This window comes from Eleutherodactylus coqui, chromosome 3 (assembly GCF_035609145.1).
Source record: "Eleutherodactylus coqui strain aEleCoq1 chromosome 3, aEleCoq1.hap1, whole genome shotgun sequence".
Classification (NCBI taxonomy): domain Eukaryota; kingdom Metazoa; phylum Chordata; class Amphibia; order Anura; family Eleutherodactylidae; genus Eleutherodactylus; species Eleutherodactylus coqui.
Genome location: NC_089839.1, coordinates 24,631,424 through 24,646,807, shown reverse-complemented (window position 1 = coordinate 24,646,807; position 15,384 = coordinate 24,631,424). Strand labels below are relative to the sequence as shown.

The 15,384-nt window shown below is 46.4% G+C and overlaps 1 protein-coding gene across 3 annotated transcripts in view; it reads left to right on the top strand.

The window, feature by feature from the left end:
* LOC136620511 (class I histocompatibility antigen, F10 alpha chain-like) overlaps nucleotides 1-15,384 on the top strand; it is a 58,095-nt gene that overhangs the window by 27,173 nt on the left and 15,538 nt on the right. For all 3 annotated transcript variants that reach the window (XM_066595327.1, XM_066595326.1, XM_066595324.1), the window contains exon 4: nucleotides 9,565-9,837. In XM_066595327.1, the coding sequence (XP_066451424.1) occupies nucleotides 9,565-9,837 (273 nt within the window). The remainder of the gene's footprint in view (nucleotides 1-9,564; nucleotides 9,838-15,384) is intronic.

Below are 15,384 nucleotides of genomic sequence, written 5' to 3'. Positions count from 1 at the left end.
GTAGTCCAGGGGCCCATCATGGCCTACTATAGTCAGGGGTATTACAGAACGGTACTGGTGCATCTTGACATCACCAGAAGCTAAGGGCTGACTTGGCATTTTTGCAGTTAATGCCCCATCAAGCCTCTACGTTCCGATTGGCTGTGTGTGGTGTGCTACATGGTGGCGTTAAGATCCAAGAGTAGCGGCTGCGACCCTGATTCCCGACAGCGGGGACCACAGACCGCAGGGGGGAGCATCAGGGAGTGCAGCCGACACCCCCGATAGCCGACAGCGGGGACCACACACTGCAGGGGGGAGCATCAGGAAACGTGTCCGCCGACTCCGGTTGCCGACAGCGGGGAGCACACACACCGCAAGGGGGAGCATACCCTGCAGCACCTTAGAGTGATAGCACCCTGGCCCCGCCGGCGCAGCCAGGGTTCGGAGGCTGCTGTGCTGCTGGAGCTGCGGAACCTGCTCGTGTCACCTGGCCTCGCAGGTCCGCTGTCACACTACTTTTCTGCCGGTCTTCCATGCCCGCTAGAGGCCAGCCCCGCTCCCACATTACTGAGGGAAAGGGGGGGGGGTTGACTGCTTCAAAGCTGTCCGCGCACAGCCCAGTGCACAGTCTCCACGCCCCACTTCCTCCGCAGGCGGCCTACCCTCTGCTCACCCGGCTGCCTCCGTGCAGCCCTGGCAGATCACTGCAGATGGGCTCTTCACGCAGCCGGTATCTGTGCGTCTGCCCTCTGACTCGCTATGACTGGCCGACGGTCAGCCACCTGCTTGCTCCCCTGGCCTTTACTGCTCTATCTTGGCAGACAGTCCTAAGCTAGGGGTGTGACAGGAGCGTTCACTCCTGGTGACAGCTGTCACACCCCTAGCTTCCGGTGGCGTCAAGATACACCAGTGCAATACAGAACTCCAAATTATTACCAAACAAAACTTTATATATTATTCTAGGAAGCAAGTTGTAGAACCCAGCAGACATAGCAGCTCAGCACTAGTAGACCCAGTCAGATACCTGCTCTACACAGTGATAGTGATTACAGTGCGGTTACCTCCAGTGGTTATAGGTGACGTCTGGTTTGGTTTTCTTTCCTATATATGAGCTCAGATCGCCATGAAGATTTCTTCCAGCCAAAACTCTCTGTAGACTCTTCCCATTCTGTCGCTACTCCCTCCTCTCAGTATTCCATCATAGTAATAGTGCCCCCACTAAATAAGTGCCCCCTCTGTGGCCTCGTTTAGTAATTGTCCCACCCCCAAACCTCTGGTTGGACATCACCATTCTTACAAGCAACTTCTTTCTCACTCATGCTGTCAGTAGTACCGGACGCAGTGCGATCTATGCAGAGGATAACCTGACTCTTTCCCCATGTTTTAGTTCAGGAGACGGGGGAGGGGAGGAGGTTATCCTCTTCATAGAGCGACTTGTGTTCGGTACTACTGACAGTGTAGGAGAAGAAGCTGCTTGTAATAGCATTGACTGGACATTCGGGAGTGGGTCTTCGCAGTTCGGTGGCAGGGTGGCACCATTCAGCACCGTGCCCCACCTTGCCATAATTATTTTCGGTAAAAGATAATTGCGCCAACTGGAGGTTTATGTCCGGCACCCCTGACACTTCCAAGCTGGATCCGGTCTTTGTTGCAGGGTCTCCAAGCCGTTACCCATCCGGATAGTCCCGGTAGTCTGGCTGCTGACGCTGCACTGGGCCGAGTCGCAGTACCCAACAGTCTGAACAGGAGTCTTGCAGTAATACAGGCTACAATCAGGGCCGGCAGCACAAGTGTATTAACGAGGTCCAGGCTACAATCAGGGCCGGCAGCACAAGTGTATTAACGAGGTCCAGGCTGAACATCAGGGCAGGCAGCACAAGTGTATTAACGAGGTCCAGGCTGAATATCAGGACCGGCATCACAAGTGTATTAACGAGGTCCAGGCTGATCATCAGGGCCGGCAGCACAAGTGTATTAACGAGGTCCAGGCTGATCATCAGGGCTGGCAGCACAAGAGTATTAACGAGGTCCAGGCTGAACATCAGGGCCGGCAGCACAAGTGTATTAACGAGGTCCAGGCTGAACATCAGGGCAGGCAGCACAAGTGTATTAACGAGGTCCAGGCTGAACATCAGGACCGGCATCACAAGTGTATTAACGAGGTCCAGGCTGATCATCAGGGCCGGCAGCACAAGTGTATTAACGAGGTCCAGGCTGATCATCAGGGCTGGCAGCACAAGTGTATTAACGAGGTCCAGGCTGAACATCAGGGCCGGCAGCACAAGTGTATTAACGAGGTCCAGGCTGAACATCAGGGTTGGCAGCACAAGTGTATTAACGAGGTCCAGGCTGAACATCAGGGTTGGCAGCACAAGTGTATTAACAAGGTCCAGGCTGAACATCAGGGCCGGCAGCACAAGTGTATTAACGAGGTCCAGGCTGAACATCAGGGCCGGCAGCACAAGTGTATTAACGAGGTCCGGGCTGAACATCAGGGCCGGCAGCACAAGTGTATTAACGAGGTCCGGGCTGAACATCAGGGCTGGCAGCAAGCAATAATAACGTCCAGAGTCAGAATGGTCAGAGTCAGGCAAGGATCAGCACCAGGATATACACAAATGGGGGCTTTACAAGAAGTTGCAGTTAGAGAGCAATTAATTAGGCATTCTCCATAAGGGGGAGGATGTGTAATATAACAGGGAATGGCTGGTGATTGGTGGGGGATAGGATTCAGGGGTGCACATTAGCCCATTAACAAAGGGGGAGGGAGGATGTGGCAGCCCTATGGGCAGAGGACTGGGAGTCAGAGGTGCAGCATGGTGCATGCAAGAGGTGGCTGACTGCAAACCTATGAATACAGTTTATTACCGGCCAGGTGACAAGCCTACCTGCCATCGTGAACTACCTATAAGGTCTAAATCTATGTAGCTCAACACTATTTTTCCCTTCATCGCACTGGAATGCAGGAAACAAATAGTGGCATGTCTTATCTTTGGACATGCCCTCGCGTCGCCCATTGAAAACAATGAGGCTGGCAGCATCACACTACGTGCTAGGTGCATGCGGTGCTATACGAGGTTTTCCCATTTATAACAATAGGAGAAACCCCGCGATCCTCCGCTGCGACTGATCGCTGCTTCTCAGTGAGACGAGCGGTTTTGAGCTAAAAACTCCTCATATCCGAGGGGAAATCACATGTTGGCGAATTCACTGCCCGATATCGCACTCGTTTAAAATGTCAGAAACCCAACAGACCCCATTATAGTCAACGGGGTCCATTCAGCGCTGGTGAGTTCTGTCATATGACGGTCCGGTTCGGCTACTGAATTGCATTTTTCTTTTCTCATGATGGAGATATGAACAACCTTTTTTCTACATGTGTTGTTTTATCCCCCCAATAGTCACATTAATTTTGGAAAAACCCTCTGGAAAATTGCACTTTAATGGACACAGAAGATTTGGGTATAGCTGCTGCCACTAGGAGGCGACACTAAGCAAATAAATGTTAGTCCCTCCTACTAGCTACATCCCTCCTGCAGGCACTGAGCTAAATCAGTTTGAGCTTAGTATTCGTAGGAAGCCGACCTTCTGATCTGCGGGTCGTTTGTCTTTTTCTTATTTTAGTTTATTTTAGGAAGGGGAAGAAGGAAAAGAAGATCTTGAGGAGGAGAAGGATGAGGAGGAGGAGGAGGAGGAGGAAAGCTTTGAGAGGAGAAGAATACAGGACCGAGAGCCACAGGGTGTGGAGCTTAAGCAAGCCATGCTCAAGTCGGGAGTAGTCGGCTCTTTGGTTTAAGATGAGTTGAGTAGAATGAAGAGGTCAAGTACTGGAGGCCAGAGCGGAGAGAGTCTTTTTCACCTGCGGCTGGAGAAAGCACAGACAGGGCAGACCCCATGGAACTAGGAGAAAAGCGGCCATGATCAAATGTGCCTGTGGTAGCGGAGTGAACTTGTGCCTCAGGTTAACAGCAGTAAAGGAAGGACTGTTAGTTCAAGCTATATCTGAGAGGTTTGTAACTAAAAACTGCATTCGTAAAGTTGGAACGGTTATGTTGCTATGAAGATGCCCAGTAAACTGTGTGCCTTCGGTTTAGTTTAACAACCCGGGTTAGGACTCATTATATCATCATTCGCGACCAGAATGATGCATCAAGGAAAGGTGCTGGGTCACATGAACATTTGTATTGTAGCGCTGATTGCTGCCATTATCCCTTTTACCACTGTGCGCAGCCAGGCTAGGAGGCGTCTGGGTGCTCCGGGGAGGGATGGCAGAGCCATCAGTGACAACCATCTTTATTTTTCACCCGCTGTCTCCCCCCTCCCACGAAGGTCTGCGCTCGGTTGCCACCTATTTAGGCCACAATAGGGGCTGGCCCTTTGGTTGATGTGGGTAGGGGGTGAAACTTTCCATGCTATGTGAGTTCGGTCTTTAAACAAGACTTGGCTTATCACAGCGCCCACTTACAACCACACGCATATCACGGCACTTGCCGGCTTCTGGTCAGTCTTCTTGTGCCGGAACTAGCCATAAGACGAGGGTCCGGTACTTCACCACTTCCACCAGCTTCAGAGGCCTTCATCAGAGTGATGGCAGCTCCACGGGGTACAGCAGGATTCACATTCTGTTTACACCTCTCATCACCAACAACCATTAGCATTTCAATGATCACTGGCCTAAACCGGGTAACCTCTACCCTAAAGGGCATTCTTCTTATTTAGGAGGAGCTACACAGAGCTAGACCATCAGATGAGCCCAGGGCCTGGTGGGCAGGTGTCCCTGTACACCATAATTACCTTGGGCTACCACACATAGACGTTACCCTCACTACTAGTAGGAATAATAGTGTCACAGCCAGTATATGCCTACCAGCAATGCCCTGTTATGGCAAGCATCAAGCAGCCACATTACTCCCATAGGAGAAGTAACTACATTACAGCGAGACTCCAGATCCTCCATGACTATACAATTATACTTCAGGGGACAAGTAGTTACCAGCTGGTCATGACAATCATCCTCGATCTCATTACCCTCTTTTACAGGAGGAGTATTCTGCATGATTGCTCAATGATGACCACTGTCATTCATCACATTTCCCCCAACCATAGGAGGAGTAATAGTAAGCTGTGTGACTATTTCAGTATCAATCATAACAACCATCCTCTATCTCATTACCGCCTACTATGGGAGAAGTAATGGGAGGACTGCGGGTCTGGATTTTTCATGATTATTCAATGATGACTACTGTCATTCTCCACTTGACTCCCTTCCATAGGAGGAGTAATAGTAAGATGTCTGACTCTCCATCTCCGTATCACACAGGTTCAGTCAATAATGACAACCATCCTCTATCTCATTACGCCCTTTTACAGGAGGAGTAATAGTAGGACTGCGGGTCTCCGTGTTCTGCATGATTACTGGATGAGGTCTACTAGCATCCACCATATTACTCTCTTCCATAGGAGGAGTATTATGAATATTATAGAATGAGGGGAGAGTAAACCTAATTATTGTAAGAAGATAAAAACGGAAAAAAGCGCCAAAGAAAAAAACTTTCCTTTTTCTTTCAAAAGAGGAAAAGAAAAAAATTTTTTTAAATACCACCTCCAAGATCTCACCTCAAAGTAGATCTTCCCAAGTTCTGTATTTGTAGAGCATGCACAAAAATCCTCTCTTCACTAGAGGAGAGACGCTGGAAGTCACTCAGGGATCCATCGAGGGAACACCCATATAGAAAACAAAGAAATTTTTCATTCAATAAAAAATACTTCCTGCGCTCACAGAACTTTAAAATTGCATATTATAAAATTTTCCTTCAGATGAAGGAGACTTACTTTGAAGGAGGGAGTTATGCTTTCCAATATTCCCCCTCCTAATTCCCACAGGTCTTAGTGACTCTCAAAAGATGAGGTTTCCAGTCCAGGGTTTTCTCCTTTAAAGTTTATTAAAATACAACCAAACAATGGTGCAACAAGCCAACTGATGCACGATATGACAAGTTCACCAAACGATCATAACAACGCGTTTCGGTACGTATTGTACCCTTATCAAGTTATGCAATTACTAAAATGTGAGCGATTTATATAGGGAAGTATTACCTTTCACTCCTTGATGATACTGATTCCAAATCCCCTTCAGGGGGGTGGAGAATCATCCGCGCATATACAACGTCATGTGTTGCGACTCTAATGAGTCCGACGTGTGACGTCATTGCGTATGGATGCACGATACTACGCTGTGTACTCCTGGGCAACGTGAGTCCGTGAAGCAGGTGATGTCAAAGAAAAACGATATCCCTCGAATCTGGTGGAAGCAGCCTATATAAAAGCTCTCCAGAATACGGAAGTAGCTAAACCAGGGGAGAAAAAAAGATAAAAAGGGGATAGAATCCAGATTTATAACTAAATATAACTCCCAACATAGAGAAATAAAAAATATCATGAAAAAACACTGGGACATTATTAAAGAGGATCCATTTCTGAAGACTTCCCTTGCGTGCAATCCGGTGATTACTTTTAGGAGAAACAAAAATATTAAGGATTTTGTGGCCCCCTCTCGCCCACACTTGAAAGACGTTAGACCTGTGGGTGATAATAGAAAAGGAAATTGCCTGACAAAACAAATTTTAGGTTCCTACAGATGTGGGGTGGGGAATTGTAAATGTTGTCAGAATATAACCCATGGGAGAAAAGAAATAGACATGGGAAAGGGCAAGACTCCATATTTTTTGAAAAAATATATGAATTGTAGCACGACCTATGTAATTTACCTTATAGAATGTCCATGTGGACTTAGATATGTAGGTCGTACTACCAATGCACTGAGGACTAGGGTTAATAAACATAGAACGAATATAAAAAATGGATTCACAAAACACAGTGTATCGAAACATTTTTTTAATTATCATAACAAAGATTTTTCGTTATTAAAAATCACATCATTAGAGAGTATAAAATCAGGGTTATTTACCTTTCTAAAAAATCGTGAAATGTATTGGATATTTAGATTTGGAACTCTTAAACCGGGGGGACTAAGGGCTCATGTCCACGGGCAAAATAAGAATTAAAATCCGCAGCGGATTTTAACTCTTCTCCTGCCCGCGTATCCGCACCCCATAGGGATGCATTGACCACCCGCGGGGTAGATAAATACCCGCGGATCGTCAATAAAAGGGATTTTAAAAAAAATGGAGCATGAAAAAATCTGGACCATGCTCCATTTTCATGCGGGTCTCCCGCGGGGACGGCTCCCGCGGGCTTCTATTGAAGCCTATGGAAGCCGTCCGGATCCACGGGACACAAAAATCGGATTTTACTCACACGCTCCGGTTCTTCTCTTCGCCGCGGCGCCATCTTCTCTCAGTCGCGGCCAGATCATTTTGCTTCGGCCCGGCGCATGCGCGGGGCACGTCACCGACGTCATCATGCACATCCGCCGAGCCGAAGAAAGAAGATCCGGCCGCGACGAGAGAAGATGACGCCGCAGCGAAGGAAGTATCCGGAGCGTGTGAGAGGTGAGTTAATTCTGATTTATTCCTCTTTTCAGCCCTCATGTCCGCGGGGCAGGAGGGACCCGCTGCAGATTCTCCATGTAGAATCCGTAGCGGGCCTGATTTTCCCCGTGGACATGAGGCCTAAATGAAGTTCTAGAAAAAATATAACATTTCATTTTTTTTATATTTATGTAAATTTTATTCATGTATATTTATGGTTATTATGCATTTATTAGATTATATAGATAAGATATATTACATTTATAGGTATATTAATTTGAGTGTCTCCTGTAGGATATAGCCTCCTTCCCCCCTTTTTTTCCCCTCTCTTTCCTCCCTCTCCCCTTTCCCAATTTTCATTTTTTCCTTTTTCCACCCCTTTATTTTTTAGAACCATCAGATACACATTAGTTGAAATAATTCATTTGGCAATATGAAAATATCCGCTTTAATATTTAATTGATATATATAGAACAATATACTCAAAGGTATTATACAGTTAGAAAACGATGTAATTAGGGCATGATAAGCTCATATATTCCAATGATTGAACGTTGCGGTTCAGAGTGAAACGCACACGGGGAATACACATCACAGGAAACGTGATGACGCTGTGTAGTCCCACGAGATCTCGGGTGAAGCGAGATACAGGGGCGTCTGGAAGAACGTTTCCACGTAGAACGCAGTGACATCACCTGCTTCACGGACTCACGTTGCCCAGGAGTACACAGCGTAGTATCGTGCATCCATACGCAATGACGTCACACGTCGGACTCATTAGAGTCGCAACACATGACGTTGTATATGCGCGGATGATTCTCCACCCCCCTGAAGGGGATTTGGAATCAGTATCATCAAGGAGTGAAAGGTAATACTTCCCTATATAAATCGCTCACATTTTAGTAATTGCATAACTTGATAAGGGTACAATACGTACCGAAACGCGTTGTTATGATCGTTTGGTGAACTTGTCATATCGTGCATCAGTTGGCTTGTTGCACCATTGTTTGGTTGTATTTTAATAAACTTTAAAGGAGAAAACCCTGGACTGGAAACCTCATCTTTTGAGAGTCACTAAGACCTGTGGGAATTAGGAGGGGGAATATTGGAAAGCATAACCCCCTCCTTCAAAGTAAGTCTCCTTCATCTGAAGGAAAATTTTATAATATGCAATTTTAAAGTTCTGTGAGCGCAGGAAGTATTTTTTATTGAATGAAAAATTTCTTTGTTAATTATTGTAAGAGGGGAACGGAGACCGTCAGAGCTCTGGGCTATAATATCACCATGTGTGGGAACACAGTCAGACATGACAGAAGGTCATAATGTAGTACAGTATTGGGTCAGTAGGCCAAGGTAGTCCAAACTGAGCGTGCCTCTAAATATGAAGGGCGCACCCGGTGTCTGGAGGGGGGAGAGCAGCACGTTCCTCTGCCCCCATCGTGGTGCATTATACAAATGTATGATGTAGAAGCTAGAAAACCCAACAGACTACTGGGATAAGGAGCTAACTCACCTCTTGTGACATAAGTACCGTGTCCCCTTGGTAATAATGATCTCCAATATTTAGAGGCCTGTAACTAGTCCAGATCTAGTGAGTTATATATCTGTGTGAGATCAATATGACTAATTATGATAAGTGTAACATCAAGTCCATCAGTCTAATAGGCACTGAATATATTATCAAACACAATCACAGGAAGCGGCCATATAATTACCAATGTACTAATACAAGAGGGCAGGTAGAAGCACCACATCCCTCAACATGCAGACAGCCAGACTGCTATATGGAGGAGCCACCGCACAGGTGAAGGTACTGATGAACAACCACTCACACCCCTCCTTATACTGAGGGGGGTGCTGCTGAGTACTGTACCTGCACACAGATATGGCATACACAGGTCTGGTGCACTACACGTACTATGTGGCCTGACACAAGAAAGAGTCCCCAGAGTGTAAGTGACTCAGTACTGCCCCCATGCATGTTATTCATATGCCCAGCTACTGCAGGGTCGGCTCTCGTTCTTACCGAGTGAAGATGTTTAGATGCGTCGTCTTAATTCTTGTCATTTTATATTCTTCATTTCCCTCTCAGTTCAGCCAACGGTGAAGGTATCCGGTCAGCATAAAGATGGCACCTTGATGCTTCACTGTCAGGTGTACGGATTCCATCCCAGACATGTGGATGTGAAGTGGATGAAGAACGGGGTGGACGACGTTCCCACATATGAGACCACACATGTCCTCCCCAATCCTGACGGCACCTATCAGATCAGGGTCAGTGCGGACGTGATGCCCGGCGAGGACGACAGTTACTCCTGTTATGTGGATCACAGCAGCCTGGGGGCGCCGCTGAACATTGTGTGGGGTGAGTTGTATCCTTACTGGCTGGATGATAGAAGACTATGGAATATGTCATGACTGGCGATCACTACTGTGATATATAATTGTATGATCTATTGATTGATCGCCGGCATCTCATTAAAGGGAACCTGTCACCTCTGAACAGCGCCATAAACTAACTTATGATGGTGTTTGAGGAGGTAATGGCGGAGCCAAGGGGATGTATTTTTGTATAATTACCTGCTCCCCTTTTCCCGCTCCGTCCCCCCAGTGAGGGCCACACACACATGCTATCCTATAGAAGTCCATGGAAGAGCGCACAGCAGTCTGAAAATAGTCAGATTCTCAGACCACGCGTGGACTTCCCCAAGGTGGTAACATCAGAACAAATTACCCACTGGAGGCGAAATCTGAAACATACCCCGAGGTCCGCTCTGTCCTTTAGTCACATGGCCAGAAGAATGCATCACTTCCTGCTATTCGCCCCATGGGTCACCCTCCGTCTTGCCCCGGCTGCTTTGTGACATAGCAGTCGTATTGCCGCACATGTCATCTGGATCTGTTATGGCTGTTTTGATCATTAGTAAGGATGTTTCTAGAGCAGCACTGATGGTTACGGTACCAGCAGCAGTGTGTAATGACATGTGGAGGATAGGACTGGCGTTTGGGGAGAAGGACCAGCGAGGAGACAATGCAGCGGTCAGACATCCCAATTCATGGGAAACAGCTAAATAGTTCCACTACTGATCCCTCCCCCATTTTAGTGGTCCGATAATCTACTGAGTTCTAGACATAAAGATGTGACATTTTACCCTGATTGTGATATCACTCTGCAGAAAGTTATCTTATGTTAACCCATTTAAGGCCCATTTAGACACAACAATTATTGCTCAAAATTCGTTCAAAAGCCATCTTTTGAGCAATAATCGTGGTGTGTAAATGTGCCCATCTTTCACTGTTCGGCCAAACGATGGAATTTAGTTCTGCCTGAAAACCATAATTCGGCAGAACAGCTGATAAGACGGACTGCACGCTGTGCTCTGCCCAGGAGAGCTGATAACAGCTGATTGCTTTGTCTCAGCTGTTCTCAGCTGTCAGCCCTGATGCAGAACAAAGCAAAAGTAATCAGGGAACAGCGGGTGGTCTGTTTCCTGATTACAGCTCCCTGTGGCTCACACCCTGCTACTTGGTACTAATAGGGATTAGTACCATGTAGTAGTTTATGCAAAATGATCGCTCGAAAGACATCTTTTTGTGCGATCATCTTTACGTGTAAACGGGGCTGTTCTCTTATCTGAACACAACAAAGTCCATTGTAAAGTAATTCAAAGTTGCCTTAAGAGTGAAGCTAAAGAAAGACCCATCTGTATGTATATCCCAATGGATCTGTTCTTGTTGAGCATGGCCTCAGGCGTTATTGACTCAGGATCTAGTAAACCAGTCAGAGTTTAAAGACCCATTTAGATACAATGCCATCTTTTCAACATTAACCCTTTCCAATCCACTGTCTGACCTCTGAAGACATTATGATTTAAGGCTGTACATCCGTTGGGGTTCTCTTACTGTATATTGCCAGCCTCTCTGCTGTTGAAGCCTATCCAACGTGTCACCTCATGCAGTGCTGGCTTTAGCCAGCAGATAGCACTGTTGTATAATGGCAGAACAAGAGTAAGCCCCCTAGGAAAACCAGGATACGAATTGGATTGGAAAGGGTTAATCGTTGCATCTAAACGCACACTGTTCATTCATCATTCATTTCTAGCAAGCTAGAAATTAGGGATGAGCCTTATCAGTGATTTTCTCAGCGGGTGGCACTGAGAAAATCACTGGCACATTCTTTCAGCAGGATACTGCTAGGACTTCCCAGCGAGATACTAGCTGAAAGCTCTTGAGAACAAAGAAGCTGTCAGCACTCCTACTGTTTCTCAGAGCTAGCAGCTCAGCGGGACACCGCTGATAGCTGCTATGTAGTCACAGTTGTTTGCATATACAAAACAGCTGTTTTGTTCTCGGCATTGACAGCAGTGTCCCGCTCCGCCTGTATAACTCTTTTAGTAGCTAAGATGATTGCTCAAAACTGTCACTCAAACTATAGTTCGAGCGATCATCTTTCAGTCTAAATGCACCTTAACTCCTCACACCCCATGAGATACATGTACAGGAGGCCTCAAAAAATAGTTGCTAAATCACTGTTTTTGGTAGAAGTGATATTTTTACATAGCAAGTAAGTGTGGCAGAGTAAGGGCTCCCACACACTTGCGTTTCTTTAGCGCTGCGTTAACGCAAATGTCTGTGGGACTTTCTAATGTTAACAACGCATCGCACAAAAATCACAAAGCACAGATTTGCGATGCGTCTTTAACATTAGAAAGTATTGTGGACCCGCTCCTGGTTTGGGCACACAAAAAAACTGAACATGAAAACTGCCGTGTGAAAGTATCTTTAGGACGCGGGGCTCATTGTGAGTAACTGAATTACTTATTAAAAGGGGAGTTTTCAAAAATAATAGCAGCGAGGGGTTAAATTGGTCATTAATTCTGTGGAATAACAGGGGTTAATAATGTTGTCCCTTATTTAAGGTAGGAGGGCGGCAAATGTTGCTCATGTTGGTTATAGTGAGTTTTCTTCGGACATTCTGGTGAACATGAGGCGTTCTAGACGTTGTTCTGATGAAGGATGGACTTTAATTAGGAAGTTGATTGGAGAGAAAAACCATCCAGAGAAGAGCAGCAGATTATAGGCTGCTCCGCTAAGATGGTCTTAAATACCTGGAAGTGGCGACCCAAACCTGAAGGACACAGAAGGAAGCGGGAACTGCTGTTCATATGGATCGAAGAATAGCTGGGATGGCAAAGACTCAGCCGATGATCACCACCAGAAAGATCACAGAAGATCTGAACTTCCCAGTGACTACGGCTACAATCAGAAGACGAATAAGTGAAGACAAGTTACCGGCAAGAACTCCATGCAGAGTGCCTGTGTCGAAAAAAGACGTCCTGGAGCACAAAAGGGGGCGTGGCCTGGAGTGAGTCCGAGACGGCGGTGCCTGTGTAAGCTCCGCTCGGCAGCGACTCTCAGCTACTAAAAAAAGCAAGCGGGGGACATTGAAAACCCACCTTCTGCAGGGCAAAATACTCAGGACCATGGCGGCAGCCAGAAGAAGGGCTTCCAAAGCGATTCCGACGTGGCTGGAGGAGTTCTTTGTGCCGCGCGGCGCTCTCCCTGAAATGGCGGCAGAAGAGGGGCCTGCACCAGCAACGGGAACCCCGGTAAGAGATCTCCGCAAACCCCCAGCCCCGATGCCCACTCGTAGAGAGGGAGAAGATAGTGAGCAGGAGGGGACAGCGGAGCCGGGAAGTAAGGAGAAGGAGATGGCAAGTGAGCTCAAGCAAAAATCAGGGGCCCAGATAAGCCGCAATACAAAAAACAAAATGGCGCCGACGGCGCTGCAGGGAGAGCACTCTGCCTCTAACAGCCCAGCTAAACAAAGACAAAAACTGACAGATGCTGCAGAGGGAGAGATCCCTGAAAAAAACGCTCCTCAACTTGCAAATGAGGGTGAAATAGATAACTTATCAGCGTCAGACAAACCGGCCTCAGAATCTTACATCAAAGAGGCAATACTAGCTCTGAGAAACACAATACAAGCTGACCTGAAAAGCCTTTCTCACGATGTAGACACATCAGTCTCAGAAGTTTCCAACAGATTGAATAACACTGAAAACAAGATGGAGGAGCTTGTGAAATCGCACAATGAGCTCATAGACGCACATTATGACCTGGAAGGGACTGTTACCAAATTGCAGAGCAAACTAATCGACTTAGAGGACAGGAATAGACGGAATAACGTCAAAATCCGAGGCGTCCCTGAGAAAGTCTCTAATAGCGAGATCCCTGAGTATGTAACACGCCTGATCCAGAAAATACTTCTGAACATTCCTGAACACGAGCTCAAGATTGATAGAGCTCATAGGCTCCCACTCCCGAAATTCCTGAAAGAAAACAGTCCCAGGGATATCATAGTGCGAATCCATCACTACAGTACAAAAGAAGCCCTCATGAACGCAGCGAGGAAAATGAAGACCTTGCCAAGTCCTTATACTGATATTCGCTTATTTATCGACCTCTCTCAAGCTACCATGGAAGCGAGGCGAACTTTCGCAAGTGTAACTCTGGCGTTGAGAGAAGCAAATATTCCATACAGGTGGGGTTTTCCCACGAAAATTATCGCTACAAGAGAAAATACATCTCATGTATTTCATGACCTCACCTCTGCCAAGAACACCCTAAATTTGTGGGGTCTGAAGATTAAAGAACTCTCCGCTACCCGTACCGAGGGTCCCCCCGGAAAAGCTCGCGAAAGAAAATCTTGATCACCAAGCGAATCCAAGGAAGCAAGGGAAAAATGCTTAAAAGAAATAAGATATTCTACAAGCAAGTAAGAAGTTCCTTTTTTTTTTCCTTTTTTTTGCACCCAATATGTCCCACTGCTGCAGGACATTGCAGACTCGAGGGTCGCGCCAATCACTCCTGCGAACTATTATTCCCCCCCAAATGAGACCGCAAGCATTGACTTGCCATACACTCTTCTCTATTCTATGCTGTTTTTTTCTTGTTTACAGTATGTTTCTGCTACAAGATCCACTAACCCACGAATGTATGGTTTTTTGTGTAACAAAAATTTGTTCTCTATACAGTTCTGTTTTGTTAGGCATCGCTCACTACTTTAAGGTCCCCGTCTCTTAGCTCCAGAGTGCAATTTCCAGCTGTATGGCTCTGAAGATTTTGTCGCTGAATGCTAACGGGGTAAACCAGCCACAGAAGAGAAGCTCCGTGTGGAAAGAGGCTCTCCGTAACAACATCGACATTGTATGTATACAGGAGACACACTTACTAGACACAGACACACACCGCATGGCTCACAAAAAATTCCCACACACCATATTCGCATGTGCTCCAAAAAAACAGGCTGGGGTGATGGTAGCGTTCAGGGACTCCACATCATTCACTCTTGAAAAACAATTATGCGATCCTGGGGGTCGATATGTAGTTCTGGTTGGAGATCTGAGGGGCACTCCGATCACCCTAATTAACGTCTATGTCCCAAATAAAAAGCAATTGAGCTTCCTAAATAAACTTATGAAAAAAACACGTAAAATTGCGAAAGGCTCATTGATCCTCTGCGGTGATTTTAACAACCCCAGAGAGATCTATTGACTCTACTCACCAAACAACTAGAATAGGTACGTGCCTAAACCATTGGTTAAGAAATAATACACTTTTTGATACCTTTCGCTGCCTTAATGCCGCGGCAAGGGAATACACATTTTATTCCTCCCGACACAGAACGTTTTCACGCATTGATTTATGCCTGGTAGACAAACAGCTCATAACATCAGTGGTGAAGGCAGAAGTCGGCACGGCCACATGGTCGGATCATGCCCCAACAGTGACAACAATTGCATTAGGCAACCTCCGGCAGGCAGCCAAAATGTGGAAGAATAATATATACTTAAAGGGGTTCTGTCATTAAAAACAAAAAAATTTATACTTACCTATTGCTCCCCAGGCA